The sequence below is a fragment of the Ursus americanus genome, chromosome 21, assembly GCF_024610735.1.
Source record: "Ursus americanus isolate L20-20 chromosome 21, mUrsAme1.1.p, whole genome shotgun sequence".
Taxonomy (NCBI): Eukaryota; Metazoa; Chordata; class Mammalia; order Carnivora; family Ursidae; genus Ursus; species Ursus americanus.
Window position 1 is genome coordinate 27,874,755 of NC_142147.1, and position 15,964 is coordinate 27,890,718.

The 15,964-nt window shown below is 57.4% G+C and overlaps 2 protein-coding genes and 1 non-coding gene across 3 annotated transcripts; 2 read left to right on the forward strand and 1 right to left on the reverse strand.

Annotated features, from left to right (window-relative positions):
- Window positions 1-807: 807 nt before the first annotated feature.
- EXOSC6 (exosome component 6) lies at window positions 808-2,296 on the forward strand. Its single transcript, XM_045810261.2, has one exon. The coding sequence runs from the start codon at window positions 1,020-1,022 to the stop codon at window positions 1,836-1,838; it is 819 nt and encodes a 272-aa protein (XP_045666217.2). The 5' UTR covers window positions 808-1,019; the 3' UTR covers window positions 1,839-2,296.
- Window positions 2,297-3,265: 969 nt separating this feature from the next.
- Window positions 3,266-9,228, reverse strand: LOC123800536 (RNA-binding Raly-like protein). The gene is made up of 6 exons (XM_087870596.1): window positions 9,070-9,228; window positions 5,929-5,982; window positions 5,701-5,849; window positions 5,406-5,558; window positions 4,909-5,051; window positions 3,266-3,909 (listed from the first exon to the last, which is right to left on the reverse strand). Exons 1-6 carry the CDS (start codon window positions 9,138-9,140, stop codon window positions 3,853-3,855), a joined length of 627 nt encoding a protein of 208 aa, XP_087726722.1. The 5' UTR covers window positions 9,141-9,228; the 3' UTR covers window positions 3,266-3,852.
- TRNAG-GCC (transfer RNA glycine (anticodon GCC)) lies at window positions 7,296-7,366 on the forward strand. The gene has a single exon. It is a non-coding gene; the product is annotated as a tRNA-Gly (tRNA).
- Window positions 9,229-15,964: the final 6,736 nt, after the last annotated feature.

Sequence of the window (15,964 nt, forward strand, 5' to 3'; positions counted from 1 at the left end):
GAGAAGCTCTCCATTTCCCAGGCCTGTGTCCCTCTTCCTCTCCCTTTTGATGTCGAGTCATTGGGTGTGAGATCAGAGGTGTTCTCTGGTACAGGAGGTACTTTGGTGCGTTAGTTGCCTACCCCCACCCCTTTGACCCATCATTCCTGGTTCCCTGACTCAAAGATGGACAGTGAGGATTGGGACCTGCTTGGTCCTGAATCCTTCACTCAGGTCTGAAGACAGCTGGGTTTGGAAACCGGGTGCGGGGGAGGTTAAAGGTACTGCTTGCTTGTGCTGGCTCTGGCTGATTCCTATTCCCTGGGTACAACAGGTGGCCAGGGGCCCAGGTTCACTCAGTCCTGCTGACACAGAAGGAGGAGGATAGCGGGTCTATGCTGGGAGAAGCCGCAGAGGCTAGCTGTCACCAGCCTGGGGGGGAGGGGCTGTCCACACTTGGAGTGAGAGAAGCACGTAAGGGGAGGGTGCTGAGGACCCGGCTGCAACAAGCACATGCCAGGTGAGGACTCCTAGGGGTACAAAGAGTACACAATCCAGTGCAGGAGAGGGGCGGTTCCATCCATCATTATGCCAGCCAGGGCACTGACGATGGCAGGAATGAACGAGACAAAAGGCCATTGCCGCCTTGGGGAAGACCGAGGAAAACATGTATGAGAAAGTCACACAAGTAAGTGCAAAATTGAAATAATTACAACCTTCACAAGTGAAAGGACGAAGACGTACGCCCTGGGATTGCCCTGGCCCGAGAGGCTAGAGGTCAGCCAGGCCGGCCTGGATCCCGCTTCTGCAGGTCTGTCCGGCTGTCCATCCATTCATTCATCGAGATCCCGGGGTCCTTGAGAGGGCCCCGGAGCTCGGCTGCGCTCGCTGTTCTCCCTCCAGGACGGCAGGGGGCAGAGCGGCGCCGTCCGCCGCTATCCCGACAGCCCTCGCGCGGGCGCGCGGCTTTAAGCGGGCGGAAGAACCCGCGCGCGAAACTAGGTCGGCGGGCGGAAGCGGCTCGCACGCCAGGCGCCGCCATGCCAGGGGACCACCGCCGCATCCGCGGGCCCGAGGAGTCGCAGCCGCCGCAGCTGTACGCGGCCGACGAGGATGAAGCGCCTGCCGCCCGCGACCCCACGCGGCTGCGGCCCGTGTACGCACGCGCCGGGCTGCTGAGCCAGGCCAAGGGCTCGGCCTACTTGGAGGCGGGAGGCACCAAGGTGCTGTGCGCCGTGTCCGGCCCGCGCCAGGCCGAGGGCAGCGAGCGCGGCAGCGGCCCGGCCGGAGCGGGCGGCGAGGCCCCGGCCGCGCTGCGCGGCCGCCTGCTCTGCGACTTCCGCCGCGCGCCCTTCGCCGGCCGCCGGCGCCGTGCGCCCCCGGGCGGCGGGGAGGAGCGCGAGCTGGCGCTGGCCCTGCAGGAAGCGCTCGAGCCGGCGGTGCGCCTGGGCCGCTACCCGCGCGCGCAGCTCGAGGTGTCGGCGTTGCTGCTGGAGGACGGCGGCTCGGCGCTGGCCGCAGCGCTCACAGCCGCCGCGCTCGCCCTGGCCGACGCCGGCGTGGAGATGTACGACTTGGTGGTGGGCTGCGGCCTGAGCCGCACGCCAGAGCCGGCGCCCACCTGGCTGCTGGACCCCACGCGACTCGAGGAGGAGCACGCCGCCGCCGGCCTCACTGTGGCGCTCATGCCCGTGCTCAACCAGGTGGCCGGGCTGCTGGGCAGCGGAGAGGGCGGCCCGACCGAGAGCTGGGCCGAGGCAGTGCGTCTGGGCCTGGAGGGCTGCCAGCGCCTCTACCCCGTCCTGCAGCAGTGCTTGGTGCGGGCTGCCCGCCGGAGGGGCGCCGCCGCGCCGTCCTGAACCGGAAACCTGAGCAACGACGGATGCCTAGGACCGAGCCGCCGCCGTCCCCTAAAGGACCCGTGCGGTCAGCTTCCAGACTGCGCGGAGCTGAGAATTCAAAGGGCGGGAGAGGATCTGAGGAGGCGTGCACAGAACTAACGCATCGGGACAGCTGTGTTGGAACGACTTTTTAGAGACTTCCGTTAAAGAAACTTTTCTGCTCGAGCTGGTGCTTCCCAGCTACGACCCAGTGGAAGAAACTTGCGAATGCGGCCTGGCTCCCAAGTTGGAAAGGACTTTTCAGCCGGACTCGCCTGAAAAACGGGACTTGGAGTTTTTTTCTTGTAAGGGATGGACCCTATGCAGGCCAGCTAGTGACTCCCTTCTATAGAATTGGTCTGCTCTTGAGAGAATGGACAAGGGGGCTGTGCCTTCTTTATATCGGAGCTAAAACAAACTCCTTTATATCTGGGAAAGTCTTCTGTTGTGGTTCTTCTTGGTAGTGAATTTAAAGGAGCAAGGCTCTTTGCACCAAGTAGTGGACCCCTGGTGTCAGGGCTTGGGACAGCATTGTCTTGAATGTATGTCCTATTCCTTAGACCAACATAAGCAGAAGAAACCGGCTGAAACTGACCGAGGTGCAGGGGCCGGTGTGGGGAAATGTGCCTTGAAGGAGGAGAAGCTGCCCCTTGGGTACCAGAGTGGGCCCTTGGTGAGGTGTGACAAGAGTAGGGAGGGTTGTGTGGGCCCAGGAGCACTCTGGGTGCACTCCCTAGCCTCTGGTTTGGTGTTGGGCAAGACCACAGCTCAGGGTTTGGTAGCTGGAAGGGGTTTGGCTCTGGGTAGAAGCTAGAGGCCGCCTCCACTGCTGGTAAGAAGTGGGGGTCCAGGCTGGCTTTTTTTTTTTTTTAAAGATTTATTTGTGTGGAGGGTGGGGATGGGGAGGAAGAGAGAGAATCCCACACAGACTCCATGCTGCGTGGAGCCTGATGCAGGGCTTGATTTCATACCCTAAGATTAGGACCTGAGCCAAAATCAAGAGTTGGATGCCTAATGGACTGAGCCACCCAGGCGCCCCACCAGGCTGACTTCATTATTTGGCGCCCCTTGTCCAGTCTTGGCTCCTGGGAGAGGGCAGACGAACTTGCAGGAGTAAGAGCTGCATGCTGGGAAACCAGATGCAGCTTGGCCTTATTCTGTATGGCAGAGCCAGCCTGAGTGACCACAAGAGCGGATTCTTCCTTGTGTAGCTGCTGAGCCCTGTGGGTTTGTGCTCAGGTCTGAATTGGAGAAAGGCAGGCAGCCTGGTGCCCTGGCTTAGTAGGAGCTTCTGGCCTCGTGTGACTCAGGGGCCGGCCCAGCTTCTCCAGGAAGGCCTGCCCTGAGGCAGCTGAAGGACCAGAATGAGGATTGGAGACCACACTAAGAATCCCTGACCAGGGAAAAGAAACACAAATTTTATTTTTCCCCTTTTGACATAATAGTATTTCCAGAGCAGATCTGAAATACATAGTATCACACCAGCAAGAGACCAGGTAGAAACAGGACATAAAAATGATAGTCCTGTTCTGAAGGATGGTTTTATGGGGTGGATGGGTAGTCTGGAACCAAAAGGGGGTTATGTGGGGGCTTACCGAGGAGCTTAAAGCTGTTTCAGACTGGAAGGGGGACTGTAGGCACGTGAGTGTTTCCTGGGCAGCACTGTGGCTAGAGAAAGCCGGGCTGGCCGCTGCAGGATGCTCCACACTCGAACCGGCGGGGCCTGTGGAGGGGGTTGGGGGGGGGGGCAGGGACGAGCAGCCAGAGCAGTACCTGCAATCATTGGGGGATGACATGCGCCCAAGGGCGGCCTGGGCAGCCACCCCTTGCAACATGGCCTCAGCTTCATGAGGATGGTGAGGTTGTGCCAGGCAGCTGCAGGCCTCCTTCTCAGCCCCTATCATCTGCAAACACGACCTCCGAAGAAAAAGCCACCGTTATGGGGAGGCCTCCTGGCTGGTCTGGCTGAGCCTTGCCTCCACTTTCACCGCACTCATTCCAGAATGGGTGCCTCTGGTTGCACAGTCACTTCCGGGAGGCCTTCAGAAACCTACACGAGGCAAGGAAGGGAGCCACCTGGGAAGGAGCCTGGAGGGGTTCCACCCTTCTACTGGCTGCCCTCCGGATCCGATGCATGATTCTAACCCTTTAGGAAAAACAGAAGCAGGACTCTGGCCAAGAGGGCTGAGAAGCATGAAATGACTAGGAAACGGAGGCCTGCCTGCTAACGTTTTTCCTCAACCCCACGTCCGTCTCTTGGCAGCTTTGCCAGCTCAGTGCTACTCTTGATTCTTCCTGAGGCCTGGGAACCCAGAACCACCAAAGCATTCCCTTCATCTAGCCTGGTCTTTTCCCAGATGTGACTCAGGCCTGGGCAGCAGTAAGGGCCCTCCAGAGGCCAGCAGTCCAGGGGGCAGAGCCGGACAGGTGGAGGAAGGGAAGCTCGTTACTGCCAGCCCCTCAGCAACCCGGACCTTGCAGAGATGGCCCAAACAAACGTGGGGCTTAGTCCACCTCAGGGGCCACCAATACAGGAGGAGGATACGGTAAAACAGGAATATTTGAGCCCTTTAACGCTGCCCAAAGGGCTATTATCAGTTCCAGGTTTGGACAGTTATCCATCCAGGAAGGTCCATGTGCCACAGCTTCCCCAGGGAGCATGGTACATGACAAGATGTGGGGGCGGGGCAGGAAAAAGGCAGAAATAAGTTTTAACCGGTTCTGGGGCCTCAGGCAAGGGGTCTGGGGCCATGAGGCATACCTGTGACATTCTGCAGTGCTCAAAGCCCACCTCCCAGCTTTCAGGAGGAGATGGTATTTCAGGTCAGAACTAGCCCCTAGTCCCCTGAGCTCATCCAACCGGAGTTAAGCGGGGATAAAAAGCAGTGGAGGGCCCATCTTCTGGGGATTGCATGGGGGAGACGTCACATGTCTCCCCTCAACCACCACTGTGGGCTCCTCCACGGACCTGAGTCCCATGTGCACAGGGAGGCCACAAGGAGCCAAATGCAAGGAGGGTGCGGATGAGGGGAGGTACCAGGCCACTCACTGTCTCCTCTGGGTCTGTGCTGTCCTCAGAGCTGTCTGCTTCGGGATGGGCCCTCTGTCCCCTGGGCTCCTGCTGGAGTTCAGTGATTCTGCATGAGGAACCCTTACTGCCTGGACCCCTGGTTTCTTCACTGTCCTCCGACCCTGTGCAGGTAGAGTCAACAGTTAATGGCCACGTTTGGAGGCCCCAGCTGGTCTCAGGGAGGCCACTTGGTGCCCAGCACTGATCAAGGGTGCCTAGGGCTTGAGAGGACAAGATGGGGAGGGGCTGGGACACTACTCTGCCTCCAGATAGTTGCCGAGTGGGTGGGCAGGTGGGGGGGGGGCTCATAGAACAACCTAGAAGCCACAGGGTCTTGAAGCCAATGAAACAACCAGAGGGAGTGGGGAAAGGAGGGAAGGAAGGGGAGGGCAGGAATGAGCCCTGCAGAGGGAAAGCCCAGGACAGGATCCCAGGTGCCCCTGGCACCTTCAGCAGTGGGAAAAGCTGGAGCTCACTGGGAATGTGGCCTGGGCCCCCAGTTGGAGGTGTTCCACCTGGAAGCTGGTCCCTCTGCTGGTCCATGTGCTCCAGATTCTCCAGGAGACGGTCTACCTGGGCTTTGATCTGGCTTAGCTCCCCCCTGATGGAGTGCAGCTCCTCCGTCTGGACTGTTTGGAGAGGGGCCAAAGCTGGGGTCCCACCAGGCCCGGAGGGCAGAGGGCTCTGCTGCCAGGGCTCCCCAGCCTGCCTGCTGAGGTCTGCCCAGCTCTTCCCCAGCTCCATAGGTAAGGGCTGTGCCCCCGTACTCACACTTTATTTGCTCTCTGGGCAGGTGGCTCTTCCTGGCGCCCTTGTGGGGACTGAAGCTGCTCTTGACCCCCAAGCCCACCCGGGTCCTCCGGATCTTGACAGGCACGTGACTGATGAGTGGAGGGATCCTTTGGTATTCATACGCCCCACTGGGACAGGACAGAGAGGGAGTCAGGCCAACCAGCTCCACCTGTTTACCCAGAGAACCGAGGGGTAAGACCTACCGACCTGTAGGGGACATCTTCCCTGTACAGCTTGTAGTCCAGGTCATAGTTACTCCTGCTGCAACAGAGACAAATGGAGAAGAGGTGACTCTCCGTGGCCAGAGTCCTTGCCTAGACCCCAGTTTAACTGGAAGAAACTGAGGTATGCAACTATTCCTTAGAATCCCAGGACTCTCCATCACAAGGTCACTCTGGGAGACCACAGGTTCCCCATGTCTGGCCTCTGATAAGGGGCACCTTCCAGGTGACTCCAGGTGACAGGAGGGGGACAATTGCCTGCAGCCTCTGGCCAGCCAGATAGGGGCCCTCCAAAGATTCCTCTGTCTGACCCAGGAACAGCTGACGTTCTGGATTTTAGTCTGGCAAAGGATGAAAGGGAAGAGTTAAGTCAGGGCCCAAAGCCACCGTGGGGGTGTGAGAGCCTTTAATCCTTGTGTTGGGATCGCCAGGATGTGCCCCAGCACTGGCAGGGCCAGCCAGGCAGGGTGAGGGCTGTGGCCAGGCCACCTTCCTCTGCTCCAGGCCTGGGCAGAGAAGTGGAGTTTGGAAGGTCCCAGACTCTCAGTGCCCCGCCTCTGCCCCTTCTCTCCTGTGCCCTGCATTTCCAGGGAGGGAACTGGTGCCCAGGAGGGATGGGGAGATGGGTGCAAAGGGACAGCTGGGTCCCAGCCTGGGCAGGGAGGCTCTGTGGGGGACACGCCTGCGCCTGGGGCTGGAGGGGTGATGAGGGGTAGCGGAGGGGATGCGTGCGGGGGCAGCACAGTTTATAAAACAACTTTCTGGGGCCGTGCGCCCACGCCCCCAGCTCAGGCCCAACCCACGAGGGGCGAGGCTTATAGGGCCACCGGGTAGGAATGGAGGACGTTCGGGGGACCCCTTCCGCTTCATCCTGGCTCCCCCTCCCCCAGGCCCGCGGGTGCGAGTTCCGGGCACCCCCGTCCCCGCTCTCTGGCTTCAGAAGGTCTGGAGGGGCGGCCTGGAAGCAGCAGGGATGCTGATTCCGGTGGTGGGAGGCCCGTCCTTGGAGAAAGGAAAGCGTGACAGCGGAGCGCGGGGAGGGGCGTACCCAGCCCCCGGGGGTCGCGGTAGGAGTGGGGGGGGGGGTCCCCGGCGCGGTGCCGGAAACTGGCAGCCTCCTGGGGGGCAGGAACTAGCGGGCGGGGACTTCGGGGCTAGGACAGACCTGAAGCCGACGCGTCTCCGCTGGGCGCTACTGCTCGGAGAAAATTCTCAGTTGTCTGGATTCCCTTAGATCGCCGGTGCTTCCCCCAACCCGTCCCCAGACAGGCCCGAAACTTTGACAGAGAGCATAGGCGGAGCCGGCGGCGGCCAGACCACCTGAGTCTCTGTGGCAAGCCCTGTTCCTGTGAAGCATTGGTGGTTCAGTGGTAGAATTCTCGCCTGCCACGCGGGAGGCCCGGGTTCGATTCCCGGCCAATGCAGAGATCTGTCTTTTCTTCTTTCTACCCCCTCCCTTGCCTTTTCCCCTAAAATGTTTTTTTTAAGCAGCCGGGAATGAATGATACAGGAATGATACTTCACTGACCGCTTAGCACAGACTCGAGAGCTGCCCGAGTTGAGACAGGGCAGGATGGGTTTGGGAGTTAGGTGTCAGGCCTCATGCACCCTACAGCGGTGCCTGCTGCCAGCAAAGGGTCCCTCTGGGCCTGAAGAAGGGGGGCCCCCCTGCTTCCCACCCTCACTCTACCCCACCCCACCCCTCAGTCATCAGCCAGGGCTGAAGCCTGTGCCCTGAACCTGGGGTCTTGCCATAGCCACAGCTGCCCACCCACTGCTGCCCCAGACCCAGGCAGGTCCAGCGACCCCCCCCCCCGCCCCCCCACAAGAGGCTTCATCCTCCCTACTGGAGTCCCCTGGGGATGTGTGGCTTCAGAGGGCCTCTCCTGCCCCAGGCCTTGAATGCTGGGTCCCCTTTGAATGGAGTCTGAGCCCCTGTGGGGTTAATCCCTGCGGATTATCGCCCAGCGCCTGGGGGTGGGGGGCAGAGCCTGCCGGGAAGGTGGTGGGAGGATATGAAATCTGAAGGTGACTGGAAGTAAAGAGTTGACGAAGGGGTTAATGGAGCCTCAAAAGTGGCCATGGTCAAAAAAAGCACATGAGAGAACTATGGGAGAGAACCCCTTACTTCCCCCTATTGGACAGATAATTACAAAAACCTGGAGTCTCACACAAGAGACACAAGGCAAAGCAACCTGCCCGAGCGTGCAGCTCTGCGTCCCTGAAGAAACGCAAAGCTAACCGTGCGTTACCCAGGAGCGGACACCTGCTCGTCAGCCCAAAACACAAGCCGTGGCGAAGCCACCCACACTGTCCCACTCACAGGGTGACACACACCCTCAGGCGGGTGCTGGCAGGGAGGAATCGGGCCTCATCTGTGTCAAGGTCAAGCCGGAGGGGCAGAGACTTCTGGGAGCAGCCCCCAGCCCAGCCCTGCCGTCTCCCTTCCGGGAAGACGAGGCAAGGGGAAACCCAAAGCAACCAGAACCTTCAGCACCGGGCGTTTACACAGCGTGGTTCCTAAGAGCGAACACCCGCCCCACTGCCTCTCCACCGCAAGGCAGGAAGCACCCGAATGCCCCCAGGACGACCAGGAGCTGAGTGAGGCCACCACAGATGCCCGGCTCAGGGGACACCTCTCCTATGCCTGTGAAAATGGCACGTTGGTTGCAGAATTTGGTGAGCTCCTTTCTGAAAATGTTTCAAGAGTTCCTCCCATTTTCTTTAAGCTTCCCAAGTGAGGGGCAGGATTTCGTCCAGGCAAGCTCCCATTTGCTACTTGCCAAACTTCTCTAGCTGGAAGAAGCCCCCAGGAGCCAGGCAGGTGGGGCTCCCCGCGAAGGACCCATGCGCCCTGGCTCCCGGTGGGAGGAGGGGCACCCTGCCTGTCAGCAGGATGGTGCTGGCGACATCCGTGACGAGGGTCCTGGGAATGAATGGGGTCCTCTCCCTCAGTTTACGGACAAAACCTGAGGCCAAGGGAGAAGAGATTTCTGGGTGCCACAGTGAGTAGCCTGAACTGGCCTCCTGGGGACCTTGTTCCATCTCAGGGGAACCCAGAGCCTCAGACAAGCCAGCCACCAGCCTCCCTCCCCTGCAGGCTGCGGGTAAGCCTGGACAGACTCACCAGGAGATGGCTGGGCCCTGATGCCTCTTCTGACCCGGCTGGCCAGGGCCTGGCCTGGGTTCTCCAGCCATGTCGACGTCTGAAGAGAGAACAAGAGAGCAGGGCAGAGCCTGAGAGGAGGGAGGGAGGGGTGCAGAGGACGGCCCCAAGTGCACACGGGCCCCATCGCTTCCAGGCTGGCCCATCCCTGCTCCTCTGCTCCGAGGCAGTGGGTGTTGGTCCGTAAGAGGCAGTGGGCAGAGCACCACCCCGGTCAGTGGGCAGCCCCAAACCCACGATGGGAATCAACCCCATTGCCCGTGGCCTGGAACTGGGGGTGGTACCGTCAGAAGGCAGAAGGGAAAATATCCGTGATCTCTGCGTCCTGTGAGAAGACTCCTAGCCTGGCCAGAGACAATTCTCGAATGTCCTCCTACTGCCCGTCTGCCTGCCCACTTGCCTGCCTGCTGCTGGCCCACGCGCCCCAGCTGCCTGCAGGCTAAGCCCTGGGGGGCTGGCTGTGGCGGAGCTGGCCAGGGCAGCTCGAAGGGAGAAGCAGAGCCAGCAGCTGACCCCGGGCTGGGAATGGACACCCCACTGCCCTCTCTCGGTGGGGGGGAGGCAAGAGTCTGCCGAACCCGAACCCACGCAGGGGAGGGCTGAGACATCCAGCGAGGCGGCGGCTGTGCACCTGTCACAGCAGATCTGCTCATTTCTGGTCTCCTCTCCTTTGGTGTTCAGCACTCGAGAGGCAGTGCTGCACCTGTGGCAGAGAGAGGGGGTCCTGCTCACCGTGTACCCCCACCCGGTGCTCAGGGTCTGGCACTCAGCAGGTGCCCGATGATGTCTGCGGAATGAATACATGGATGGAAATCCATGAAATCAATTCTGTTTTCTGTTTGGGGTTTGGATCAGACCCCACAAGTGAAACTTGTGACTTCGGGGCCCCTCCCTGACCCCAACCCCTTTCTTCCTCAATCTGTGAGCATCTTCCGGGGTCCACTGTGGCTGCCAAGACGGTAAGGCCTGTGAGCCTTCTCCTTTTCCCGTTCTCAAGACTTCATACAGCACGGCGCCAAGAGCACTCACTCAGCACCTGCTTGCTTGCAGGGAGGAACAGGAGACCGGTGAGAGCGCCCCCCCGAGGCACTGACGATCCAGACTGAGTGTTTAATTGGGAGGAAGTTGGCAATTCATCACCTTGGCCTCTCTCTCCCATTCGTGGTCCCGATTCACCCCCTCAAGGACACATCACACAAATGCCCGTGAGCCAAGGTAAACGCCACACTTCTGTCTTGTCTGGATTTCTGCCTCTTTTCCTTGGGTGTATCTTTATACCTGTGGTCACTTTCACATTTGCAATACCCAGAGGAGACAGAAAATCACACCCATGTCTACCACACAGGGCATGGCACTTAGAAATGCCTGCTGTGCCCAAGATAGAGCGCAGAGCATTAAAATAAGCTTGCATTCTCTTCGGGTTGAACATCGTCTCCTAAAAATGGGAATACAGAGTGAGGTGTGATTGCCCAGAAAGGAGAGAATGCAGAAACCTGCATCATCCTCCTGGGGCCTCCATCACAGGACCCAGCTTTGGGTCAAGCGGGAAAAACCATTCGATCGCCCCCAGATTGCCAGTCGAGGGCTAATTAAATGCCAAGGGGGCTGGTGGAGTATCTGGGAAGTTCACCATCAATGGCAAACCTCGTCCACATGTGTAATGGGCATCTTCCTGGGCATCTGCCACCTGCAGCCCAGAGCAGACAAGCCTGGGGTCATGGCTGGGCCCCACCCCAACGCAGGGGCTATATTAATCAAGATTCTCCAGAGAAACAGAACCAATAGGAGCTATATACAGAAAGAGATTTATTGTAAGGAATTGGCTCACACGATTATGGAGGCTGACACATCTCAAGATCTGCAGTCAGCGAACTAGAGACCCCCGAGAGCCAGCGGCATAGCTTCAGTCCAAAGACCAGCAGGTCTGAGACCTAGGAAGAGCCAAAGTTTCAATTCAAGTCTGAAGGCAGGGAAAAAAACCAAAAACAGATGTCCCAGCTCAATGGAAGTGAGGCAGAAAGAGTTTCCTCTTACTCTTGGGAAGGTAAACCTTTTTGTTCCATGCAAGCCTTCAACTGATTGGATGAGGCCCACCCACATTGGGGAGGCAGTCTGCTTTACTTAGCCCCTTCAAATGTTGATCTCATCCAAAAACACTCTCACAGACTCACCCAAAATAGTGTTTGGCCAAATCTCTTGCCACCTTGTGGCCCAAATTGAAACATAAAATTAACTATCACAGGGAGGCCAAGCACTGGGAAACAGGTGGAGGTCTTTGCTTGATATTCATCTCTCTCCAAGGGACACACCCTCTTGCATTCACCCAGGCTGTGAATGTCTGATTCATGGAACACAGGTGGAATAGTGCATGAACAGGAGTCATAATGAATGACAGCAGATGACACAAGGACAGGGGAACGTCAGCAGTCAGGTGGGAAGAAAGCAGAAGACAGAAACAGACCAAGTGGATGGAAGGACTAGAATAAGGACAAAGGAGGGAAGCAGAAGAGGGTGGACATATTGGACAGCTGGTCTCCAGAGCTCCCTGAGCTCACTCCCAGATGTGTCCATCCTGAATTCTCAGATGGGTGCAAAGTAGTTCACTGATTTTCATAGAGCTCCTGGGAAGAAAGGAAAGGGTGGCTGTATCATCCCCAGTACTACAATATTGGAACCAGCAGCCAGAAATGATTGAATTCCAACCATCTGCCGGACGTCATGCTACAGACTTCACATCCATCATCCCAACCCTCACGGCGGCCTTGCAAGGCAGACACTCTCGGTGCCCCCGCCTGACAGAAAGGCAGCTGTGTCTGGGGTCCGGTGGAGTGCAAGCTGAGAGGAGCAGTGGGTTCTCAGTTCCCTGCCTTGCACCCACCACAGTGTTCCAAGAGGTCAGAGGACTTACTTGAAGGTACCCAGTGGGATCAGCTGGAAGCAATCTGCTTCTGGGAGCACCTTCAGGCTGTCCTGTCTTGGCACTGGACTGCTCCATGACCCGCTCCACCCAAGGGGATGAGGACCCTGGTGAGGGCTTGGGCTGACAAGGGCCACCCCGCAGGCCGGGGTCCTGGATGTACCAGGTGGCTTGTTGCAGTGGGCTCGAGTCATTCTTTTGGCCCCTACACAGCTGAGCCCCCTTCCTGTGTTACAGGGACCCCCTGTCTTGGAGACAGGAACTACCTCCCAGGAAAGAAGCCGAAAACCCCCCTTTCCACCTCCCTTTCCCGGCCTTCCTTGCCCCTAGGGCCTGGGCACATAACGCGGCCCCTCCCGACAGACCCATGCCCCTGACTTTGACTTCCAGCTGTCAGTGTGAAGAAGCCCATCTCAGCAGCTGATGGTGGCAGCGGATCCAGCTCCGTCCCACATTGGTGACACTGACTGTGACGTCTGCGCCTGACAGGGGCGGGGAGGTGTCTTCCAGACCTGATCCTCCAACCTTTCCAAGAGCTCCTGGGAACTAACCAGAACCTTCGGCAAATTCCTTTCCTGCTCAGAGTCACCAGCATCAGTTTCTGTTGCTTAAAACAAGAACCTTGATTGATGCAAAATAGGACTTGGCGTGGAAGGAGCCAGAAATCCAGGGGGAAACGGGGGTGATCTAAGGCTGGGAAGTGGCCAGAGGACAGTGAAAATCCAGCTAGTATTAAGGGACAGGATACTGGCAGCTCATGGCGTGCCATGGTGAGACACTTAATCCTTGTCCCTCAGAACAAAGTGCCCCTTCAAGGCAAGGCTTTGGGGATCTGGCGGCTTCTGACATAGAAGAGTATAAAGATTACCCCGAAGTCAAGGGCTGTAGGTCATAGGGTTTTGCTAATAGCACCACACGGCTCAAAGGAAAGAAAGACCAGCTCAGAGCCCAAATTCTCTGCTCAAAGCATGCTTAGAAAACCAGGAAAATTTTCTTCTTGCAGCTATAAGGACGTGAGAGTAAGAAAACCAATCTTACAGCTTGATCAATGGCTAGAAGGTGACACCATCAGGTGGCCCCACACCCTTGCATGGTCTCTAACTGGGAAAGAATGGAGACTGGGGGGCAGAGGTCATCAGAATGGGGCTCTTTGGGAAGGTGGGAGACTTAGGGTAGCCATACCCCCCCACACACACACCACCTGACGGAGCCTCCCTTGCCAGCAGCAGCTACCTCTTGGTCGTTCTGAACATCCTGGAAGCAGAAACTTGCTGGCTACTTGCCAAACCCATTCCCCTTCCCTGGACTCATGTCTAGGCGGAGTTTCTTTCTTTTCTTCCTTCCTTCCTTCCTTCCTTCCTTCCTTCCTTCCTTCCTTCCTTCCTTCCTTTCTTTTTAAAGATTTTATTTATTTATTTGACAGAGAGACAGCCAGCAAGAGAGGGAACACAAGCAGGGGGAGTGGGAGAGGAAGAAGCAGGCTCCCAGTGGAGGAGCCTGATGCAGGGCTCCATCCCAGAACGCCGAGATCACGCCCTGAGCCAACGGCAGACGCTTAATGACTGCGCCACCCAGGCACCCCACTGGCGGAGTTTCTTGCCATCGCTCATGGTTAGTGTGCTACGGGGCTGAGGGGAGGGCTGAGGGGCGGCCAGCAGCCAGTGTGTCCTTGAACAGTACACCCCCTAATGACCTTGTGGTGAAGGAGTCCCCTTGTGTGACCTATCCCATCGCCCCTTGTTTTCTCCCACCGAAATAACAAGTCAGGCCCCAGGAGGCCGATGACTTCAAATCCAGAAGGAGGATATTGAATCACCATAAGACCCGAGAGATTGTGCTAATCTGTGTGGGCAAAAACCTAGCAGAGTGATCAGGGGACGGCTTCGGAGGCTGGAGGACTGGGGAAGGAAGAATTCGAAATGGGGTTGAATGTATCGATGCTTAGGATTGCGTGGGGCCCGAGTAGCTGGGATGGTTCTGATTGTTTGCTGGGATGATTGTTTGAAACCTGGGCTTAATTGTAGCCACATAACCTTAGTTAATAGCGAAGAAGAAGAAGAAAAATGAGCCTAAGATTTACTGAGCATTTACTAGCCACCAGGCGCAGTTTTAAACACTTCATACTTATTTCCCAAATTTACTTAATTAGCAAGTGAGGTTTAGATGGTGTTCTCTGGATGAAGGAATCGAACAAATTAGGGCATGAGCTCAGCTGAGCTGGCGTTCATCCGTGTTTACCGGTCTCAGGCTCTGGTCCAGACACTTTAGCGTACCAACTCAGTTTATTATTCTCATTTTCTTAATTAAAAAATTTTTATTTATTTATTTGAATGAGAGAAAGAGAGCAGGAGCGGAACAGAGGGAGAAGCAGGCTCCCCACTGAGCAGGGAGCCCAACGTAGGGCTCGATCCCAGGACCCCGAGATCATGAGAAGGTAGACACTTAACCCCGTGAACCACCCAGGTGCCCCTATTGTCATTTTACAGGAGAGCTTGAGGCAGAGAGCTGTATGAGGGCGACCTGGGGCTGAGGGGTTTCCCAGCATGTGGGGCATGGAGTACGAAGACCCAGATAGTTCCAGGCAGACTGAGGTGACTGGTCTCCTGATTAAGTAACTTGCCCAAAGGAACACCGGAAATGGCAGAGCCTGTCCTGAAGCTCAGGTGGTCTGACTTTAGGCTCAAACTCTTCCTCTCTGCCCGTGGTTCTCGCACCAGAGCCTGCGTCTGAAGTAGCTGGAGATCTTGTTAAAAAACAACAAAACCAGGGGCTCCTTGGTGGCACAGCGGTTAAGTGTCTGCCTTCGGCTCAGGCCGTAATCCCGGCGTTCCGGGATCGAGCCCCACATCAGGCTCTTCCGCTATGAGCCTGCTTCTTCCTCTCCCACTCCCCCTGCTTGTGTTCCCTCTCTCGCTGGCTGTCTCTCTCTGTCGAATAAATAAATACAATCTTTAAAAAAAAAAAACAAAACAAAACGGAAAAAAAAAAAACCCAAGCCCTGGCCTCGCCCTCCCCATTCAGTCAGTTGGGAGCAGCTGAGCATTTGCTCTTCTACCAAGTTCACAGGTGACGCCAGTGCTGCTGGGGCTGCGGACTGCCTTGGAGAACGTCTGCGTTCGGCTCCCTGGCCCCCGGACAAGAAGGCGGGACGGACTTTTCAGGTAGGACCTGGCCACTGCCCCCTGCTCTCACAAACCCTACGATGTCACGTGGGGGCGCGGGGGGAAGGCCTCTGAGCCAGGAAGGCTGACGGGGGTGGCTGGTGTCCGGGTTCAGGAGGGCACAGGATTGCCGGCAGTAGTTGTCAAAGCCGAGGTGGGGTTGTCACGGGGGTGGCTCCAGGGTCGCCGCCAGAGTATGCCTGACAGCAGTGGCTCGAGTATGTGCCTGGCCTGACTGTGCAGCAGAATTTGGGGCCTGGCTCTCTGACTCTCCCCAGGACCCTGTGACCAGGCCTTCCCCCCCCACCCCCGCGTGACATGAAGGTAACCCATTTGGTGGCATTGAGTACGTTCACCGTGTTGTGAGACCTCCACTGCTACGTTCCAAAACATTTTTGTTCCAAGATAAAACCCAGACCCATTGAGCTCTTAGTCCCCATGCTCCCGCGACCCCTGGCGACCCCCAGGGTGTGTTTTGTTTCTGTGGATTTACTTATTCTGAGTATTTGATCTGAATGGAATCGTACCACGTGTGACCTTTTGTGACTGGCTTCTTTCACTTAAAATAACGTTCTTAAGGTTCATCCAGCTCGTAGACTGTATCCGTTCTTTGTTCCTTTTAATGGCTGGATAATATTCTATGGCACGTCCACTCATCCACTGGTGGGCGTTTGGGTGGTTTCCACCTTTTTGCTGTTGGGAATGATGCTGCTGTGAACTTTGTGCGTAAGGACTTGAGTACTTGTTCTCAATTCTCGGGTACAGGCCTAGGAGCAGA

Excerpts from the sequence above, each read along its gene's own strand:
- EXOSC6 (XM_045810261.2), top strand. The coding sequence starts at position 1,020 with ATGCCAGGGGACCACCGCCGCATCCGCGGGCCCGAGGAGTCGCAGCCG.
- LOC123800536 (XM_087870596.1), bottom strand. The coding sequence starts at position 9,140 with ATGGCTGGAGAACCCAGGCCAGGCCCTGGCCAGCCGGGTCAGAAGAGG. Across the intron at positions 5,052-5,405 it reads GGGCCCAGGCCACATTCCCA|GGTCGGAGGACAGTGAAGAA; the intron begins GTGAGCTCCAGC and ends CTACCTGCACAG. Across the intron at positions 3,910-4,908 it reads GCACAGACCCAGAGGAGACA|GTTTCTGAAGGCCTCCCGGA; the intron begins GTGAGTGGCCTG and ends TGCCTCGTGTAG.